The sequence below is a fragment of the Patella vulgata genome, chromosome 5 (genome assembly GCF_932274485.2).
Source record: "Patella vulgata chromosome 5, xgPatVulg1.2, whole genome shotgun sequence".
In the NCBI taxonomy this organism is placed as follows: Eukaryota; Metazoa; Mollusca; class Gastropoda; family Patellidae; genus Patella; species Patella vulgata.
The window spans coordinates 80275059-80298155 of NC_065883.2; the positions used below are offsets into that span (position 1 = coordinate 80275059).

At 36.5% G+C, this 23097-nt stretch overlaps 1 protein-coding gene and 1 long non-coding RNA gene across 2 annotated transcripts in view; one reads left to right on the top strand and one right to left on the bottom strand.

Moving 5' to 3' along the window:
* The window catches only part of LOC130012913 (uncharacterized), a 10404-nt gene extending 8836 nt beyond the window's left edge, over positions 1-1568 (top strand). The window contains exon 7 of the long non-coding RNA XR_008788141.1: positions 1294-1568. This is a non-coding gene — a long non-coding RNA (uncharacterized LOC130012913). The remainder of the gene's footprint in view (positions 1-1293) is intronic.
* Positions 1569-1702: 134 nt separating this feature from the next.
* LOC126822543 (mitogen-activated protein kinase kinase kinase 11) lies at positions 1703-23059 on the bottom strand. Its single transcript, XM_050551489.2, has 5 exons — positions 21781-23059; positions 14795-14975; positions 4495-4643; positions 2750-2925; positions 1703-1939 (listed from the first exon to the last, which is right to left on the bottom strand). The coding sequence occupies exons 1-5, from the start codon at positions 22496-22498 to the stop codon at positions 1898-1900; spliced, it is 1266 nt and encodes a 421-aa protein (XP_050407446.1). The 5' UTR covers positions 22499-23059; the 3' UTR covers positions 1703-1897.
* Between the last annotated feature and the right edge of the window lie 38 nt (positions 23060-23097).

A 23097-nucleotide genomic window follows, 5' to 3' on the forward strand; every position in this document is an offset into this window, starting at 1 on the left:
AAGGTGATGGGTAATTAACAGACTAATTAATTACTCAACACTGCCCCAGAAAGTAAACAGTTATAAACCCAACACCCATTATCTAATCTAGATGAACCAAATTAAACTACGCAACAGTTAGAAACTAGATGGTTTTCTATGATTCTCAACGAATTAGAACAGTTTTCCAACAATGACTTGAAACTAAACATTAATTAATACGGAAACTCCTACTAAAACAGAACAACTACATAAAGAAATTCAACGTCAATGTGGAATTGTCCAAAGAACAAGTATTCCAAGTCAGTTTACTCAAATTGGTGGAGCCTTAGGGGTTTTGAAGAGCGTCGCCCCAACAAGTAGAAGTAGATTACCCAGTGTAAGACATGAAATGAAATGGAGTTTAATGTCTTACGGTTCTGCACTGACTGGGCTAATGAAGACGGGCATACAGTGTTCTCTGAGGCACTACAGGCTACTCTTATTTCTAATTCCATCTGCCAAGGGATCTTTTACGTACAAGCCAATGTGTACACGGGACATCGGTTTTTCATCCCATCCACATAACTATAACTTTCCCTTGCCAGGTCGGGGGATTGGATGACTGAATGGTTAGCGTGCGCGCGCTGTATCATAAAGTCTGTCATTGAGTCGACTGGCGTGGTTTCGAATCCCCGGTTTTACGTGGCAAGGAGTAGGGTCGCCTGTCCAACCTCGTGGGTTTTCTCCGGGTCCTCCGGTTTCCTCCCACTGCTAAAGACCCCTATGTTAGTCCCGAAATGACCTAGTTTGTGTCGAGTGGACGTTAAACCCCATTTCTCTCTCTCTCTCCCTTGCCAGGCCCTTCGTCCTACACCACTGACTAGGGAGGCGAAACCACACTGGACAAGCCCAACGAACCTTCTCTTTCCAACACCAGATTCAAACACAAGTTAGCGATTCAATCCCTGCATTGGCCGAGAAAGTTCCTCCAGATTTTCCGGCATGGTTCCCCCTTGTCAGTGATGCAGGATGGAGGCCGGACAAGGACAGCTGTCTAGTCATTCGGATGGTATGAAAAACCGAGGTCCCGTGTACACATCGGGATGCACATAAAAGATCACTTGACAATTGGAATTGGATATAAGTGTAGGCTGTAGTGCTGCTGTACGGTCAAAAGTTCCCTCATAGCACACTGCATGGCGTATGCCTGTCTTCATTAGCCCAGATCGAAGCAGAACAGTAGGACGTTTAACCCCATTTCATTTCATTTACATGATAGTGAGTTTATGGATCGAGTGTTCGGTTCACATGAATATTATTTTCTTGTTTCAGGATGTGGATGGAGAGCTGTATCCATGTAATGATAAAATAGATATAGAAGCTGCTCAGAATCCGATATTTTCTATATTCTGTGCCCTATTAGTCTCTATATCATATCATCTTAGTCGTAGTGCCAGTGACCCTAGTATATTGTGGTAAATATAAACTTAAACATACATTACGCAAGATGGCATGTTAAACATATATTATACAAGAAACTCTCGATGCCATCGTTATTGTAAATACTATAAAACATACATTATACAAGAGCTAAATCTGCTTTAGGCCTGAAATGTTATATAAACTATTAATTAGACATTAATTAACATGACAAGATCATAATCAACTCTCGATGGCATTGGTTGGCTGCGATATTTAGTGGATTTGAATACGGTTTCTGATGGATGATTTAACATAAAAATGAATAATCAAGACTTTGTTTATTATCATACCAACATCAATAATGATGATCAAGGCTCACCTAAAATTGAATAGCATATTCTGTTTTCATTATCTATATTTTAACTACTATAGCGAGAACTGTCAGCTTAATTCCCTTCCTAAAACCTCTAATTCTCGTTCAGTTAAATCTTGTTCACGTTTCCGTAGCGATGCTTCATGGATTTTCTGTTATTTCTTCTTCTCGACATCTCAACTCCTGAAATACAAGGTGAGAATATATATCTCTATTTCTGAAATATATGATGAAAATACATATCTTGCTTCGCTTTCCATGTACCAGGAAAAAGTCGATCTAATGCAAAATGCAAATGGACCTCTTATAAGTACAATAAGCCTTCCGCGTGCAAAATGAGCGAACTTTTGCACTTTTTTTTCTCTCATGCGCATGTCGAACGAGGTCTTCAACTTCAACTGCTATCGTTGCAGCATGTTCAGCTTGAAAATGGTAGTTTTTTTAGACACGGTGTGTGTTATTGGAATTCTCAAAAGGCGATTAAACCAAACCAATGTTGGCCTCCATGCTGTTAAGAGAAGTCCTCACTTATTGACGTAATTTACAGCGAAATTCACTAAAAGTTTCTGCAATTTTTAATACACATGGAAATACTCAAAAAAGCGAATGGAAAGCGGGCTTAAAACTAAAACATAAAAAGATGCTTTACTTATTTTAGGAGACCTCCGTAGGCCAAAACATCTGTAACTTATACAAGCCTGGACATAAAGGCCCCTGTAACAGACTCTGTCAGGCATCAATTACCACACCACGTATATATATATATATATATATATATATATATACATATACAAGGGTGGTCAGACACAAACTATCACAAAATGTATTCTAATAAAAACTTTGTGCGATTATTTCTGTGACTGGTGCCTCCTGTCCAGGATTAAACTTACAGAACAAATTTTATTGTTCAAATACATGTATATCTACTAGTGTCTCTCAGACCTAAATCATCCTCACAGCTCATCCAATTCTATTGACAATATAATAACTAACCTTTTCACAGCTTCGTAGTTCTTCAAACATAGCCTCTATCTCCAGCTTCCAGTCTTCTTGTAGTGTGTGGAAAGATTCTTGTGGATACGCCATGAATGATGAGTTAGCAATTTCTTTCAGTGTCTCTAATATCTCGCTAAATGTTGGTCTTTCATGTGGTTCCTGGGACCAGCAGTCTGATAAAACAATAAAATACATTGATAGTCAAGAATATCTGAATCTAGAGTTGGTTCTTCTTCTTCCTCGCTAGCCTGGAGGTCGGGTGTTTAATCCATGCATTGGCAGAGAAAGTTCATCCGATTTTCCGGCATGGTTTCCCCTTGTCAGTGATGCAGGATGGAGGGCCTGACAAGGACAACTGTCTAGTTGTTCGGATGGGATGAAAAAAGGGGTCCCATGTACACATTGGTGTGTACGTAAAAGATCCCTTGACAGTTGGAATTCGATATATAGTGCCGCTGTCCAGGCAAAATTTCCCTCATGGCACACTGTATGGCATATGCCAATCTTCATTAGCCCAGTTCGGCGCAGAACAGTAGGACTTTAAACTCCATTTCATTTCATTTCTTCTTGTTCATAGTAAGTACGATGATATTCTAACAAAGCCAAGGCTCTACCAAATCAAGTAAGACTGACATAGTGACATTAAACTTGCAGGCTTGTTCTTTGGACAATTGTGCATTGGTGGACTGACTTCAACTTGGTTAGGGCTAAATGATAAGGCCAGCTCAATTTTTTCTACATAGGTCACAAGATGTAAACATGGCTAACGCTAATCCCAACCCTAGCCCTAGAGCTAGTCCCAATGCTTACCCTAACCCTAACTTACAATCTCGCCAACAGAGAGAGAGAGAGAGAAATGGGGTTTAACGTCCACTCGACACAAACTAGGTCATTTCGGGACTAACATATGGTTTTTAATTTTATTTCAATAATTCGCTTGCGCGTAGGGTCTATAGCAGTGGGGGGAAACCGGAGGACCCGGAGAAAACCCACGAGGTTGGACAGGCGACCCTACTCCTTGTCACGTACAACCGGGGATTCGAAACCACGCCAGTCGACTCAATGACAGACTTTATGATACAGCGCGCTCACGCTAACCATTCAGCCATCCAACCCCCCAATCTCACCAACAATCACGTGTCCTAACCTTTAAACATCTCAATGACCTTGACAAAAATTGAGCTGGCCTTAACAAATCTAGATTTAGCCCTTCAACTTCTGGTATGACGTCAAAATTCCAAGATGACTGCACTGATGTCTGACCATAATGGTCAGTTCATTGTTTATAGTATTTCTATTAAACAGTTTAAAATTTCTTACAAAGTGTTAAGAGTTCCAAATTTGATATTAAAGGACAATATTGGTGTCAGTCATTATAAAATATGTGATAGAGCTCGTTAAATACATCCCAAATATAATTTTAACACAGAGATCATGCTACTATAGCTGAGTAACAAGCACGTGAAGAAACAGGAAGTGACGTCAAACATGACAAACACGAGTTGTCCTTCTATATAACGGGACTAACATATGGTTCAATTTTATCTCCATATTTCTTTTGTACGTAGGGGTCTTTAGCAGTGGGAGGAAACCGGAGGACCCGGAGAAACCCATGAGGGTTGGACAGGCAACCCTTCTCCTTATCACGTACAACCGGGGAATTGAAACCACATCACTCGATTTGTGTCATTGACAGACTTTATGACCCCCACCTCCATTATTCAAGAAAGAAGATGACTTACCTGACATAAGTTGAGAAAAAGGAGCTGGACACGTTGATGGTACAGGTAATTTTAACTTATTGACAGCAACACCATAGGCGACCCCTAACGTATCTATACCCTTATATGGAGTTTCTCCTGTTAATAATTCCCATAATACAACACCATAACTGAAATATATTTAATTAAACATACATTATGCAAGATCTAAATCTGCCTATTGCAGGTCTTTCATTACGACTGAAATGTTATTTAAATTATCAATTAGACATTAATAAACTTATCCAGACCATAATCAACTCTCGATGGCATTGTTTGCCTGCGATATTTACTGGATTATGATCCCATTTGCTCCTCGACTTTCCATTCATAATTTAATCTTGAAATGGATGATAGAGACTATGTTTTTTATCGTATAGACTTTAGTAATGATGATCGAGGCTAGGCCGAAATTTCAATCACTTAATTCTCGGTTCATAGTGGATTAATTTGACCGAAATTTTCAGCAAATTGCCTTTACATTATCTAGTTTTTAACTATTATAGTGAGAACTGCCAGTTCTTTATCCATTCTCCCATAATCTATCTTTAATGAATTATATCATAATCTAAAAATAAAATGTAATTTTATTTATAGTCACATCATACTTAAATTTGATTCGTCTTTATCCCAATGCTTTTCGAATATTCAATTTGATTCATCAATTTTTTGCGGTTATTTTAAGTTTTCTTGAATGATTTATTTCCAGTTAGTATACATAAAGATGGGGTGAAAATTTGTCGACATTTGGTATCCCCTTCACACGATTGTAGAATATTGTCAAAACAAGCCAGTGCTAACTTCAAGCATTGGACAAAATATTTTGACTAAGTAAGGTCTGTTTTCCATGTATGCTTTTTCACTACGTTATTGTAGACCTTTTCACCGGCCTAAAATTGGTTGTAATCCAAATGTAACCGGACCGATTCCATGTAACCAACGAAAATGTTTATATGGAAAACGAGCTTCAAGATATTAGGATACATATATTTTATTATGTTTTTCTTTTCATTGAATACATTTTAGCTTGGGATTTAACGTCCAACCGTTCTGTTCTGCTCTGACGTGGTTAATGAAGATGAGCATATGCCATACAGTGTGCTATGAGGGAAATTTTGCCTGGACATCGGAACTACAGCCTATTCTTATATCAAGTTCCAATTGCCAATGGATCTTTTATGTGCACACCAATGTGTACACAGGATCTTGGGGTTTTTTTTGTCCCATCCAAACAACTAGACAGTTGTACTTGTCAGGTCCTCTTTCCTTTCCAGGGGAAACCATGCTGGAAAATCCTGATGAATTTTCTCGGCCAACACCTTACTGACTTAGACACCCTGACTCCTACATTTTACCTTGGAATGAGAGAGAGAGAGAGAGAGAGAGAGAGAGACAGACAGAAATGGGGTTTAACGTCTACTCGACACAAACTAGGTCATTTTGGGACTAACATATGGTTTATTTTTTTTATTTTAATAATTTGCTTGCACGTAGGGGTCTTTAGCAGTGGGAGGAAAAAACCGGAGAAAACCCACGAGATTGGACAGGCGACCCTACTCCTTGTCACGTACAACCAGGGATTCGAAACCCCGCCAGTTGACTCAATGACAGACCGTATAATACAGCGCGCGCGTGCTAACCATTTGGTCATCCAACCCCCCACCCCCACCTTTGAATAACGATTAAATGATTGGTCTCGGGCTTTAATACAGAACTGTCGTTTATCTTATTTACAGTTGTAGAATAAACCAAATTATATTTATTAATTCTTGTGGTATGGACAGTAATAAAATGAGCTGTCATATTGAAAGTAATTTCAACTCGTTTTTACTTTAAGTAGGCAATTATTACATGTAGTATCCTGCCTGTCCTTAGATCTAAATATAGACGGAGTACAATTCTTGTTAAAAGTGATAACATCTTATTTATTAAGATGAAATACCTAACTAGTTTACAGACATTAATGTCTCAATATAAATAGAGAGAGAAATGGGGTTTAACATCAACTTAAAATCTTTCAAGATACATTACGAGAGAGAGAGAGTCCACTCAACACAAATTAGGTCATTTTGGGACTAACAAATGGCTCAATTTTATTTCAATAATTCACTTTAGCAGTAGGAATAAAACAGAGAATCCCCATAAAAACAGAGATAGAAATGGGGTTTAATGTCCACTTGACACAAGCTATGTCATTTCAAGACTAACATACGGTTCAATTTTATTTCAATAATTCGCTACACATAGGGGTCTTTAGCAGTGGGAGGAAACCGGAGGACCCGGAGGAGACCCACAAGGTTAGACAGGTGACCCTACTCCTTGTCTTGTACAACCGGGGAATCAAATTTCTCAATATATATATAACAAATATTCATGTACAAGTACAAAACAAGTATTCAATCATCAAGTATGGTAATAAATACAAGCCAATTTGTCATAAAACAAACCATACTTGTATCAGTAGGCATAAGAATTAGAAAATTATTGATTTTATGGAAACTTTTTATCACAGAGAGTGACAATCTCCTTTCAAGATGCTCGTAATATCCGGATTCAATTCCAAGATTCTTAAATTCATTTACAGTGTGTTTTTTATTGATGAGACAAAATGGATGATACTGGTTTTACAAAGATCAGAAATTTTTAAAATCAGTGATAGTTTCAAGTAAGAATGTTTTTCACAGAAATTTTGAAGGACAAATAGATACTGACTGGTTTTGAAAAATAATATTCTAAATTCTTCATATAATTTATTGAATTTACCAAATTATCAACACAAAATCTTTAAAGCTACATTATGTAAGATTTAGATAAAGAGCTGGCCAGTCTTGCTATAATAGTTTAAAGAATAATTATTGAAGATTTAGATAAAGAGCTGGTCATTCAAAAATATATTGAAAATTTCAGTCAAATTACTTTATTCTAAGCAAAGTTACATGTACAGTTTAAAGTTTTGACATGATATAGCTTAAATAGTCTTGATTCTCAAGTACATGTAGCATTGCTACGACAATAAACAAAATCTGAATTATCTATTTTAACGTTAAATTATTAAAAGGTGTAAATGATTTATTCCTTTCAATATCTGAGCCAGAGTTGATTACAGTATCGGCTTGTCTAGTAAATAAATATCTAAATAATAATTTATATATATGAAGCCAGAGAAAAGACCGGCAAGGACAGATTTAGCTTCTACATAATAGACCTCTAATGATTCTGTTTCTCTTAAAAAGGGACACTGTGACCGATTTTTGTTTCAAAAAATAAAACGTTTCATTAATTACTTCACACAAACATTTCACATATGGTTACATGAAGTAAAATTTGAAAGAATCCAAAAATGTACCGCAACACGTACGCTCAGTTATCAAGGATTTTCTTAAATTGAGAACCAGAATATCATTTTCCTTTTTTGGGGAGAGAGAGAGAGAAATGGGGTTTAACGTCCCCTCGACACAAACAAGGTCATTTCAGGACTAACATATGGTTTAATTTTATTTCAATAATTCGCTTCCGCGTAGGGGTCTTTAGCAGCGGGAGGAAACCGGAGGACCCAGAGAAAACCCACAAGGTTAGACAGGCGACCCTACTCCTTGTCTTGTACAACGCGTAGGGGTCTTTAGCAGTGGGAGGAAACCGGAGGACCCGGAGAAAACCCACGAGGTTGGACAGGCGACCCTTTCCTTTTTGGCCTAATTATATGATTATAAATATTCTACATGTATTATTAAATTTCGATATGAGGAGCACATGTCACATAACTTTGTTGGGGGATAAATGTAATCATTGAAAATAAATTGAATGTAAAATTGATTTACTCTGTTTTACATGTATCTAACACGTGTACAATGTGTTGTATAAATCATGGCTGAAGTAAGAAAACTATTTATAACTATTCCGTAATCCAAATATTTGATCCAAAAATAATACAACATTAAAGATATATTCCATTTTATAATTTTCATTACTTTATATATAAAATCTTCTGCTACAACTTTTGACAATAAAATTTATTATTTCCATAATTCACTGTTAATGCCACAGTTCGTAATTTTCCTCATAGCACACTGTATGGTGTATGCCCGTCTTCATTAGCCTAGTTCGGAGCAGATCAGTAGGACGTTAAACCCTTCATTTCATTTTTTGATTTAATCGCATTAAAGAGAGGCCCATAAAAAGATTTAATGCAACTCTTATACAAGTAGGTGGGGATGGTCAGTCATTGCTTATTTAGGCGCGCGATCGCTCGCTAGTGTAAGCCGCGCACCTGAATGTCAACCAAAGAGAGATTTTTCTCCGTTGCCTTAAAATTGAAAATCGCTCTAGTCTCCTTATGTGTAAATCATGGACATATAAAATTCCGATGAATATGCTGCTAAATATAAACGGCGCCTATATGCATCATTTGTTAATTTAACTGAAGTGTAAAGTAGAACTGTTGCGAAACTCGAGAAATTTGTTCATTAAGGGTAGCTTTTTTCTGCTCTCATCTAAAATACAAACAGCAACGACTGGACGGTTGAATTATATTGTCTTCAGTGAATGCTGACTATTGTAAAATTTTGAATTCATCATACAGGTGTGTATGTTGATAAATATCGTACAGAATTGAACCAGACATTCAACTATCACAATACTAGATTTATTACAAGGTTTTCACAATCCCAAAATGGTAATCAACAGGGATTTCTATTGATGATTTAAATATTATTTCAAGTACAGAGAGAGAGAGAAATGGGATTTAACGTCCACTCGACACAAACTAGGTCATTTCGGGACTAACATATGGTTTAATTTTATTTCAATAATTTGCTTGCGCGTGGGGGTCTTTAGTTGTGGGATGAAACCAGAGGACCCGGAGAAAACCCACGAGGTTGGACAGGCGACCCTACTCCTTGTCACATACAACCGTGGATTCGAAACCACGCCAGTTGACTCAATGACAGGCTTTATGATACAGCACGCACACCCCAACCATTCAGCCATCAAACCCCCGATTTCAAGTACCGGTATGTAATATTATTTCAAGGTTGTATCTGAAATGTGTCAACGTCATAAGTTGTAAAAAAAAGTTTACATGTAGTAGAAGAAATATTTGAGGAATTTGAGAGATAGCCACTAAGCCAATAGAACCTGGCTACTGTGCATATAAAGAGATAATAGTCGCCACACCTGTAGTTATATAATACACACCTGCTGACAGGTAAATAACAGGAAATATTTATTATATCTACTGGTATGGATTGAATCATACATTTACATAATTTTTACTATTTTTTATTTTCACTTAAAAATAACCTGTTTGACTATATAAAGACTTATGAAAGTGGGTTATCAAGTTTAAGGAAATATAAATCATCAATTTTGATATCATATTTAATAATAGAAATCCAGACATTGACCTACATGTACGAACGGAGGACCTGACTAGGAACATTGTCTAGTCCTTCAAATGAGATGATAAAAACAAGCTCCGTGACCGTGTACACTTAAAAAAAAAACATGAGAAATGGAATGCAATTGATTTCCGCTATTTCCCTAAAAGCACCCTGCACACGAACATGAACACACCGTCTCCATTAGCCCAGTCGGAGCAGAAAAGTAGGATGTTAAAACCCATTTCATTTGTTCTTACTTAGAGCAAAGTGTAGCGTGTAGCCATGACTACCGAAGTTTATCTATCTGATGGAATTCAACAGTTTATCTCTCGATCACAATCTGATTAAAATATAGATCTATATTTCGTTTCGTTTTTTTATACTTTTGATGGCCTACACTACATGAAGATCTGACAAGTTGTAGCGGGAGGTCACGTCAGGGGTCATACAAGCGGCTTTTGACCCCCATGACGTCAGTCACTTGATTAACCAATCAGCGTTGATGTTTCTAGTGAGTTGCCCACAGTTTCATGCACCGCATGCCAAAAACTCGCCGTAACAGACTGTTTCATTGGCTAATCCCTCACATCATCCAGAACGTGGGTTATACACAATGTAACAATTCTTCCAGATTCTAGAAGAAATTTTGAACTGTGTTTTAATCAGATCGTTTCGATGAGGAAACAAATGTAATTAATTTTGATATCATACTCAAGATACATGTAAATTGGAGGCGAGTAGATGACTACTCACGCAAATATAGACTTGCTCGAGTGAGGCGAGTACATGTATTTACTCACGCAGAATGATGTGCGTAAAGCTTATACAGGTAAAAGAACAGGCAAAACAATTTCAATCCCATCAATTTGCAGAAAAGATGCGGGATCGAAAGAATTGCTATGGAAACGACAACATCCGCTCAATTTTTGATTATCCAGACATGGCAAAGGACATCCGCTTAAAAACCGCCTGGCAGTACGCGTCTCAAAGTATTTTTTTTTAACAACTGGTGGCACTGGAAAGACACGCCGCGTGCGCAACAGTGCAACAATATGAAGGTATACAAATTGTTTCCGCCTTTTTTTTTTTTTACGATATTCCATTATTTCTGATTAAATTATTTTTTATATTTGCGCGAGTACTTAATCACTCACGTAAATTTGGTTTTACGCGAGCGTAGTGTGCGCGCGAGTAATTACTCGCGTCTCGTGGCAAGCCCTGTAACACTGGCCTAGAGAGAGAGAGCTTAACTCCACTGAAACAACTAGACATTTTTGGGACTAACATATGGATTAATTTTATTTCAAAATTCTCTTGTACGTAGGGGAAGGAAACTGGAGGAAATGGGGCAAATCCCCGAGGTAACACAAACTAGATCATTTCGGGACTAACACATGCTTCAATTTTATTTCAAAAATTCTATTGCACGTAGGGGTCTTTAGTAGTGGGAAAAAACTGGAGGACCAATAGAAAACCTACAAGGCTGGACAGGCGCTCATCCTACTCCTTGTTTGTCACGTACAAGTGGGGAATCAAAACCACGCCACTTGACTCAATGACAGATCTTACGACTTAACCCCCACGTCTTAGATCATTTGGCAACCGAACACCCCATCTATATTGATGCGATTCATCTATTTAGCACTCAAGTTTCTTTTATTCAAAATATTCATAGATTCAGATAAATATCAGCAAAATTTTGTGCACAAGCGTGTAACTTTCATTATTCTTAAACTTAAGATGCAAGATTTAGATATACATGTAGGCCTAATAAAGAGTTGGTCGTTCATGCTATAATAGTTTAACCATATATCATGGAAAAGGAACATTGAAAATTTCAAATAACTTTATTCTGGGCGAAATTATGAATTTATGAGAGAGGTGGGATTTAAAGTCTACTCAACACAAACTAGGTCATTTTGGGACTAACATATGGTTCAATTTTATTTCAATAATTCGCTTGAGCTTAGGGATCTTTAGCAGTGGGGGTAATCGGAGGACCCGGAGAAAACCCACGAGATTTTACAGGCGACCCTACTCCTTGTCACGTACAACGGGGAATTGAAAACATACCACTTAACTCAATGACAGACCTTATGATACAGCGCGCACACGCAAACCATTTGGCCATCCACGCCCCTATATAACATTTGAAGCCAGATAAAAGACATGGACGCTCGCATCTTTAATAATGTCCAGTAAAAATCTGTGATATTACATGTATTCAAATCTTATTTTACTATCTTTCATTAACAAACATGTTTTTCAATACTACCGTAGATGATGATTCATGCTGGATGTCACATAGTCTTATTTTATCTTTATAACTTATAATTATTGAGATACTTCAAACTTTAAAATATTATCTAGTACAGATAGACCTGTGGACAAGATAAATTACACAGACATTGCCACAAATAACCAACAAATATCAAATCAAGTGATATTAATATCACTTACAAGACAATGAATAAAATTAAATGAAATGGGGTTTAACATCTGCATCAATTGGGTTAATGGAGACAGGTGTATGTGTCATACAGTAGGCTATGAGGGTAATTTTACCCGGACAGATTCTGCCTCATCCACCTGATGTGTACAAGCCTGCACAGAAGGTACGTGGCACACTGTCCAGTACAAATTATTGCACAACATTTATATTATAATACATTGTGTTATAATTTAAGTTTGACAGAGTCTGTGACAGTTGGCTTACGTCCAGGCTTGTATGTATAGGAAGCAAATTTGACAAGATTGTTAAAATGACATACAACCACATACATGTAATCCAAGCTTTAGAAAATACATTTACGAAATTACGTGGGTGGGATGCTCTATATTTGTAACTATTGAATGTCTGAAAGGAAAGAGGTCAACTATTAGGTCACTCATGATATAAAACTGGAAGTCGTACACTTGTTTATTTTATTTGAAAGACGTCAATCATGAAAGACGAGTAAATAATATTGATCTATTATATAGCATGCACATCCGTAGTAAACTTGCCAGACAAACAATAGATAGGAAATGGGTTTCAGCATCAATTGGGCTAATGACGACGGTGGGGTACATATGTACGTGATGTAATGTACTGTCACAGAGTAGTCAGATTGACTGAATGTTCAGCGCTATAGAAAACAATTATTATTATTATTACTACAATAACAACATTCAATTCACAGATGCTGATTCAACATTTTTGTTGATAATATATAATAATAATAATATTTCATGGTTTTATTTATAATAAAATTAAATGGATTTAACGTCCAACTGTTCTGCTGCTACTGGGCTAATGAAGACCGGCATACGCCAAACAGTGTGCTAGGAGGGAGAGTTTGCCTCGACAGCGGCGCTACGTACTACTCTTATATCGAATTCCAACTATCAAGGGATCTTTTACGTGCACGTTAATGTGTACACTGGAACTTGTTTTTCTGTCCAATTCGAATGACTATAAGTTGTCCCTTGTCAGGCAATCCGTCCTGCACTGCGGACAAGGGGGAACCATGCCCGAAAATCGCAATGAAATTTCTCAGCCAATACCAGGATCGTAAATGATACCTCATGGTTAGCAAGCCAACATGTAACGCACTGAGCCAGGGCGGCTCCCACGTTAAATTGTACATGTACCATACTAAAACTGATTATCTAATGGCTCTAGGACAATTTGTCCCTGAACAATTCGTCCCCGGTCAACTCGACCCCGAGTACAATTCGTCCCTAGACAATTCGTATCAGGACTATTAGTCCCATAGGACTATTTGTCCCCGGACTATTTGTCCCGTAGGACAGTTTGTCCCTGAACAAAAATATTGGTAGTTCCATTATCAAAAACTGAATTAATCTTTACTTTTTATCCTAAACGCCAGTTTTAATGCTCGTTTTACATTTAGTATTAAATCTAGGCCTTAACTTAGGGACAAATTGTCCCGCACCCTCATCTAACATCTGATTAAAAAACATCCTATCAATGGTAGATTATCTCCTGGTTTCGATTAATACGGTGGCACTCGTTTGTTTATATCATCTGAAGTGGATGACGAATACTGACAAATTTTCATCTTCCCTTTTGAATGGGATTGAACTGTTTTTTAGGCTGTTATTCCTTTTGGAGAAAGAGAGAGAGAGAGAGAGGGAGAGGAGAGGGTTTAACGTCCACTCGACACAAACTAGGTCATTTCGGGACTAACATATGGTTCAATTAAATTTCAATAATTCGCTTGCGCGTAGTGGTCTTTAGCAGTGGGAGGAAACTGGAGGACCCAGAGGAAACCCACCAGGATGGACAGACGACCCTACTCCTTGTCATGTACAATTGGAGAATCAAAACCACGCCAGTTGACTCAATGACAGACCTTTTGATGCATCATGCACGCGTTAATCATCCAGCCATCTACCCCCCCTGGATATTCTTGTCATAATAAATGATAAATTTAATCAACCAAGTTTATAAGACAGAATGTTTTATAATACCAAATAAAGGTAGATAATTACATGTACCATACATGAATTAAGTAATTAATTGATTACATGGACCTTATTTAAAACAATAATAAATTAGCAGTTGTACGCAGCATATGGTTTTAATACACGGGTGGGTATCTTTAATAAACTGGTATAAATAATTAATAATACATTGCGCAAGAGCTAAATCTGTCTATTGCAGGTCTTTCTTTAGGCATAAAATGTTACATGTATATAAACTATTACATTATCTTATTTTTGAGCTATTATAGCCCGAATGGTCAGCTGTTTATCTTACATAATGTGTCTTTAAGCAATATACACCTATATGTTATTAGCTGATATGTACGTTTGTTTGTTTGTGATTATTGCGTATTGTGTCTTGTCCAAAGATTTGTTTTGTGTAATCGTGTGTGGTACAGTCTTCCTTCACTTACCTCCATATATCACTAGTTTTTGAATATTTAGAGAACTTGATAACTTCTGGTGCCATCCATGCGTATGTCCCAGCTTGACTCATTCTCGTTGTTTTCTGTACTTCTCGAGCCAGACCAAAATCTGTGATCTTCAAAGTCTTCCTTGACAAATCACTATTTTCTATCGATTCCTTCAATAAAACTAAAAAAAAAAAGAAATTATAATTAAGAGAGAGAGACAAATGGTGTTTAACATCCATGTCACATACAACCAGGGATTCGAAAACACCCCAGTTGACTCAATGACAGACCTTATGATACAGTGCGCACATGCTAACCATTCGGCCATCCAACCCCCCGAAATTATAATTAAGAATTAAATTTTTCATTTTTCTTTGAATTAAAAAACATATTCTTTTCATGTCTCAATAGTATTAATAATAACCACGGACAGGGGAGTATTACTACTGGTGCATGGCAGGATATACTGTATTGTTGAATAATACACATGGACAGGGGCATATTACAACTGGTGCATGGCAGGATATACTGTATTGTTGAATAATACACATGGACAGGGGCATATTACAACTGGTGCTGGCAGGATATATTGTAGATCGATGTATCGCATTTCACATACTCCCGGTTCTCGTATTGAATCGACACACTTTGAATTGATTATTTTTTTTTTTGCTTCAGTAACCAACATGTCATTCATGAATATCCACATCAAATATTATCCATACATGTAGGTACACAAACACTCTTAAATTTTTTTGGTCCTTATTTTCATCCATATGAATATTGTGATACAAGATACAATGTTATTTTATTTCTTTGACAAAAATTCTCGCCATCCTGTTTTTTCTTGGTAAATATTAACCTAGTTGTAAATCGTCGTAACTCCCATCTTAAAATCAGTACATTGGTTATTCATAGAAGCACGGACAACTTTCAAGATTCTAACATTGGTTTGTATGTGTCAACATGTTCTCACCCAATCTTACCTCACGTATCTCATTCAATCATATCAACCAAATCAACCACTTCGCTCACAAAATAATCCCTTATTGGTTTGTCGCAAGCTAAACTGAAATCCTATGGGGATAAAGCCTCCAGTGCCTGTGGGCCACGTTTGTGGAATAACTTACCATTGGAGATACAGAGTTCTCAAACATTAGCTTAGCTGTGTTCAAATTCAAACTCAAACCTCATTTATTTGATTGAAAGTTATTATTATGATTAGTTATTATCTTCCATGCGCTTAAACAATGCAATATGGATGGAGTGAGAGCAATTACAAATGTACATTATTATTGTATCGTAGCACGAATCGCAATACGTAACATATCGTGCTTGCAGTGACCAATACCCAGCACTAATTACTACATGTATACACTGTATGTACTCAACAAAACCACAAAAATTACATGGTGGCTACATTGGCCTTGAAAGTTCATCAGGATGTGGTTTCCCCTTGTCAGTGGTGCAGGATGGAGAACCTGACAAGCTGTCTAGTCCTTCGGATGGGGCAAAAAAATATGAGGTCCTGTGTATACATGTACATTGGCATACACGTAAAAGATCCCTTTGCAGTTGGAATTCGATATATGAGTAGGCCATAGTGACGCTGCCCGGGCAAAATTTCCCTCATAGCACACTGTATGGTGTATGTCTGTCTTCATTAGCCCAGTCGGAACGGAACAGAACAGTAGGACACTAAACCCCATATCATTTCATTTCATTAACAAAAGTTACATGCCTGGAAATAGCAATGTAGGTTGCCAGGCAATGAAACATGGCCACACATGCGTCGTTCGGGCAGTCAACAAGGGCTGTGGCATATTTTTCTTTTATCACTCAGTACACAACTAAATGAGAACATTTACAACACATTAAAATCTGATTACGAGTAACAACCCATTAAGTAATTATCAGAAAACATTAGAATTTGTTACGATTGTATGTCTCATGAAATTAAAGAGAGAGAGAGTCCACTTGACACAAACTAGGTCATTTCGGGACTAACATATGGTTCAATTTTATTTCAATAATTTGCTTGCGAGTAGGGGTCTTTAGTAGTGAGAGGAAACCGGAGGACCAGGAGAAAACCCAAGAGGTTGGAGTAATGAAATTAAACACTGTGTATAAACCTCTAGCGTGTCAACAAGATTTCTCAAGTGATCAAGGGCCATAATTCTAGCAGTAATTATCAGAAACTCTTGAAAAGCAATAGGCATCTTGTCTCACGACCGTAAACATTGTGTATAAATTTGAAGTCAATCGAATATTAACTTTAGCTCTATAGTGTTAGATATACAAGATTAACCCTGGTTACAGTGTGTGGTTCCCCCATAGTTGCATGTAAGACCAGTAAAACTTGACAACCGTTGATATATGGAACTAACACGTACAGTTTATCTAACCATACACTGTACATAAAGTCTCTTAAATCATTTAAATCAAATGAATCTATTTCTGAAAAAGGATGTACATGTAAATGTTTGTTGGACATGTGCTTACATACTGTATATTTCTAACTCTGTTTAACAGCCAAAAACACGGGCTTACATGTATTTCTAACTCTGTTTTAACAACCAAAAACAAACTGAAAATTATAACGGAAATATAATCCTATACTTTTTTCTCATCACAAAATCATAATCACACCTCGGCTCACCCAATTCATCACTTATTTTAGCCTAATAAAAATACAAACAGGTTCGTACAAGACTATTTACTTTGTATTCTTTTACTTTTATGTTTAATATTCTAAAATATGATAAAGAAGAATAGCATATACATGTAGAGTAGTGTGAAAGCTTTTATTGTTATTAGGATGACAATCTCATCTATCTATCTATGTCACTGGACAATCTCATCTATCTATCTTTGTCACTGGGTAATAAAACCAACATCCTCCTCCTTACTCGAAAATATAAACCCACAACAAGCTGGGATGGATCATTCACTTTCACACAGATCATCAGTGAATATTCGCTAGTCCACTACGATGACATTGATGCGATTTAATGAGCCCTAAATATTAACTTTTTTCCTTCTGCAAATTAAATTCTAGAACATTTTTTTTAAGCATCAGAAAAATAAATAAAGGTGTTTCAAGTATATGTAGGTAAAAAATATTTCCTATTTAGTGTAAATGGGTATGTTTCAAGTATATGTAGGTAAAAATTATTTCCTATTTAGTGTAAATAGTAATGTAAAATGAGTAAAAGGCACCATTCTGCCCGCACCAGTAGCGTCTTATGTAAACAGTGTACGCGCCATTAAGCCAATGATTGAAGGTGTGTGATGTGACGTCACATGATAAAGCAGTCATCTCTTAACAGATAGTCTTCGCAAAACCTCTGTTAAACAGATTGATGCACAGCACTTTATCTTGGAAGTAAAAAATATGTAGCATTTTAATGTTAAGAGAGAGAGAGAGAGAGAGAGAGAGAGAGAGAGAGAGAGAGAGGGGGGAGGGATCATTTTGGGACTAACATATGGTTCAATTTTATTTCAATATTTCACTTGCGCATATAGGGGTCTTTAGCAGTGGAAGGAAACCGGAGGACCCAGAGAAAACCCACGATGGTTGGGCAGGCAAGCCTTCTCCTAAAAAAAACTAGGTCATTTTGGGACTAACATATGGTTCAATTTTATTTCATTAATTTGCTTGATTTGATGAATGACTGAAACTCTTAGACTTTGTTTATAAATTATTATCATGGTACATGTATTGGTACTTGATAATCAAGAATATGAACTGTCAATCAAACATTCATTTATAACTTCACCCAGAATACAGTAATATGACCGATATTTTCAATATTCATTCTTCATTCTTAATCCATTTCTAAACTACATGTATAGCAAGAATGGTCGGGTCTTTATCTAAATCTTACATAGGCTAATATAACTTTTATTCTGGTATTAAACTGGAGCTTTAACTTATACATTTTGATTTTGACCAAAATGTTGTTGTTGTTTATTACAAATTCAACGTCCAATACATTAAAATATGATATTATGGACAGGTTTAAGTAATCAGTTATTTACATATGAAGGTTTCATAAGAAACAAAATGGGCAAAAACATTTTAAAAAGTTTTTTTTTATCAAAATATCACTTTGCTTTTGTGATGAGATGACCAGTCATTTTTTTCCTTTGTCATAATAAAAGAAATTTAGGTTTGTTTAGTAATAATAACCTCTTTAAATTTAAAGATACGTTCCCACGTACAAATTGGGTGATTTGATGATGTAAACATATTCAAACGGATTAATCTATTAAACTTTTACTTCAAGTCCTTCTAAAAACACTGTTTTCACGACGGAATATCTCTACTATACAAAATCTATTAACAAAAGTCATGTTTGTGTCACGTGACTTAGCTGACGCACTACCTAGCAACGGGTGCGAAGCCGGAGAAGAATTCATTGCATACACAAGACGATGTTGTCTTTAAATTTAATCACTATCCATAAATCATAAATATCAAAGCCTAATTAAATTCTCGGATTATCCACTGCCCACGTCTTTTTCTGTATTTTTAATCTCAGAAAGTGTTGAACATTTAACCCTTCATCAAGTTTATCAACATATACATCAAGCGCTCAATCTTCGCATGCTACCTTTGACGTCACGCGAGCAGACATTCCTAATCGTCAGGCTGCGGATTAGGCAAACTCTTACATTTTTGTCCTGTATACGCTCCATGAGTGTTTTTCAGGGAATCCAGTATTTTCTTAGTAAGATTGGATATTTCTACTTTCCATATTTACCAAAATTGTCATACTTTTATTGGAAATAACCACCCGATAAACACTTTTCTGGGAAAGTGTGTTGTTAAATAATTAATGGGATGATATGGATTCCTGATAAATCAATCAGGAAGTGATCTGGACTCCTTTAAACAATTAACCAGAAGATAAACTAATTTATCAGGAGAAACAGGACAATTCGTATCCTACTGGTGTTTACCTGTATATCCTACTGGTGTTTACCTGTATATCCTACTGGTGTTTATATGTATATCCTACTGGTGTTTATATGTATATCCTACTGGTGTCTATATGTATGCCCTACTGGTGTTTATATCCTACTGGTGTCTATATGTATATCCTACTGGTGTTTACATGTATATATATCCTACTGGTGTTTATATGTATATCCTACTGGTGTTTATATGTATATCCTACTGGTGTTTATATGTATATCCTACTGGTGTTTATATGTATATCCTACTGGTGTTTACATGTATATCCTACTGGTGTTTATATGTATATCCTACTGGTGTTTATATGTATATCCTACTGGTGTTTACATGTATATCCTACTGGTGTTTATATGTATATCCTACTGGTGTTTATATGTATATCCTACTGGTGTTTACCTGTATATCCTACTGGTGTTTACCTGTATATCCTACTCGTGTCTATATGTATATCCTACTGGTGTTTATATGTATATCCTACTGGTGTTTATATGTATATCCTACTGGTGTTTATATGTATATCATACTGGTGTTTACCTGTATATCCTACTGGTGTTTACATGTATATCCTACTGGTGTTTATATGTATATCCTACTGGTGTTTACATGTATATCCTACTGGTGTTTACATGTATATCCTACTGGTGTTTATATGTATATCCTACTGGTGTTTATATCCTACTGGTGTTTACCTGTATACATGTATATCCTACTGGTGTTTACATGTATTTCAGAGCAGGCAACATCCTATTGTATAGGCAGGCATATAGGACTGTTTAATTCCATTAGTATGATTAGACCATCAGAAGCATAGACTACACGTACATGTATATGTATTGTACGGTGTGTTTTGTACTGGATCTTGTACCTGACATTTTACATTTTGTGCTGTACAAAACATTAATAAAAGACATACCAGTACCAGACCAACTGACAGGTATAAAGTATTAGAGAGATTGTCTGGTGCTTCATTTCCAGACTGGCCAATTAACACACCTCAAGTTGTGTTTAATGTGCATATTTCAAGCTGTGGTATGTGCACCTGTATTTATTACAGGACCATATACTTATAGTACAACTAAAAGTTTGTAAACACGTAATTTAACTAATAAACATTGACCTTTATAGTTATTATATACATTACAAGGTGTTAAGACAGGTATAATTAATGGACTATCAATAGTCATAGTGTACCTGTACAGAAGAATATTGATGTACATATGTACTGAACTTCTAAATCTGAAATGAAATGGGTTTAACGTCCTACTGTTCTGCTCTGCTCCGACTGGGTTAATGAAGATGGGTATACGCCATACAGTGTACTATGAGGGAAATTATGCCCAGACAGCAGCTACGGCCTACTCTTATATCGAATTCCAACTGTCAAGGGTTGTTTTACATGTACGTGCATGCCAATGTGTACACGGGACCTCAGTGTTTTTTATCCCATCCGAATAACTATTCTAAAGCTGATATAACAATGATTTTACTAGTTGTTATAGCCTAAATGTACCAGACAAAATGACAGGCACTAATGAACTACAAGTAGGTTACTACAAATTTACCGGATATTTTTTTAATTTTGTGCTGGACATGTACATGTACATATTAAAGGTATCGATAAAAATTAAAAACACTGAAAAAATGACAATATCTGTGACTGGTGACCCATTTCCAGGTTTAACTAAAGTTCACTACCAACAGGCTTTTCTTAGTAGGCCTACTATTAGTATTCATTAACACCATACATGTACTACTGTAGCCTACTCTAGGCCTACTATTAGTATAACATTAGTAGGCCTATTGCTATTCATTCATTAACATCACACATGTACTTAGTACTATTAGTATAACATTAACACCATAGTATGTAGCCTATATACTTAGTACTATTATTAACACCATAATATGTACTTAGTACAGGCTACTATTAGTATAACATTAATATAACATTAGTATTCATTCATTAACACCACACATACATGTACTTGGTAGGCTATATACTTACTGTTACTAGATTTTAAATCTCGATGAACCAATGGCAATGGTGCCTCTTCATGTAGATAATGCATTCCCCTTGCTATCTGTATTGCCCAATCAACCAAAATATCCGGAGGTATTCGCTGTGCCCCTAAAATTCTATTCAGTGATCCACCTGCAGCGTATTCCATCACTAGACATAAGTCTGGCTCCTTGAGACAAACACCCACTAAATTTGATATATTGGGGTGATCTAGAAGCCAAAATAATTTTGCTTCTTGACGAATGTTCTCCAAAGCACTGCCTGGCTTCTCGGGATCAGAATCTTGTCGGGCGACTTTAATGGCCACAGTCTTTTTCCTCCACATTCCCCGATAAACCTTCCCGAAGCCACCCACACCAATCACTTCATTTAAGATTAATTCCTGAAAATCAATTTCAAATGGTCGTTTGGAATCGCTACTAGGAGGAAGAACATTAACGTCCTTTGTGACAAAGTTACTGGGGAAAATGCCGACTTTTGACCCCACGCTACCCGTCCACCATCCATCATTGCCTGATATGGACTCATCTGTGGATAGAATCCGCACCTCCTCCCCCTGTTTTATCGTCAATTCATCCTCTTTCGTGGCAGCATAATCAAATACTGCCGTCCAAACTGGGGTTGTTTGAGGTGGTAACAATGACTGGGGCCGTTCCACCCTCTCATTGTTCCTGCGCCAGTTACTCAATCTATATGGATCCATCGATCCAATAAAATTTAATGTCTATACCATTCAATAAATAACAGTTTGTAGTGAAATATCCTTCGACTTCAATGACAGTCACAAAACTTTTCACACTTGTCATTGAAGAACTAGCCCTTTTATCCATTTACGGTTTTGACATCCAAATAAAAACGATTGACTTCTCTTTAAAAAAATATCCAGTTTTAGTCTGGCATTTTATGTCAGTGTATTACAAAAATATAAAATGTGCTTAGTGGTCAAAGTTTAATCGCTCCTTCTGCTTCACTAGCAGAATTTAACGTTGGAATATCTTTGTAAATTTCATTCACAATTGGGGCTTGTGTGTCCTCGTCCGCCATTTTTGTTTTCATTCTCATCGCTTTATCCAAAATTAGTCCAGCAATTTGGCCTCATTTACAGTCTTGATTCAGGCCGTTTATAATACATAAAACACTATAAATATATATCAAAATGTACTTTAAGTCTTGCGCAACTTTTTGACTACTTTAAAATATAATTGTTGGTTAAAAAAGGCGAATAAAATGCAAGCCATAAATACTGAAAACCATCAATTTTCCAATGATAATAGACTAAGTCTCGTGACTTCACGCGAGATT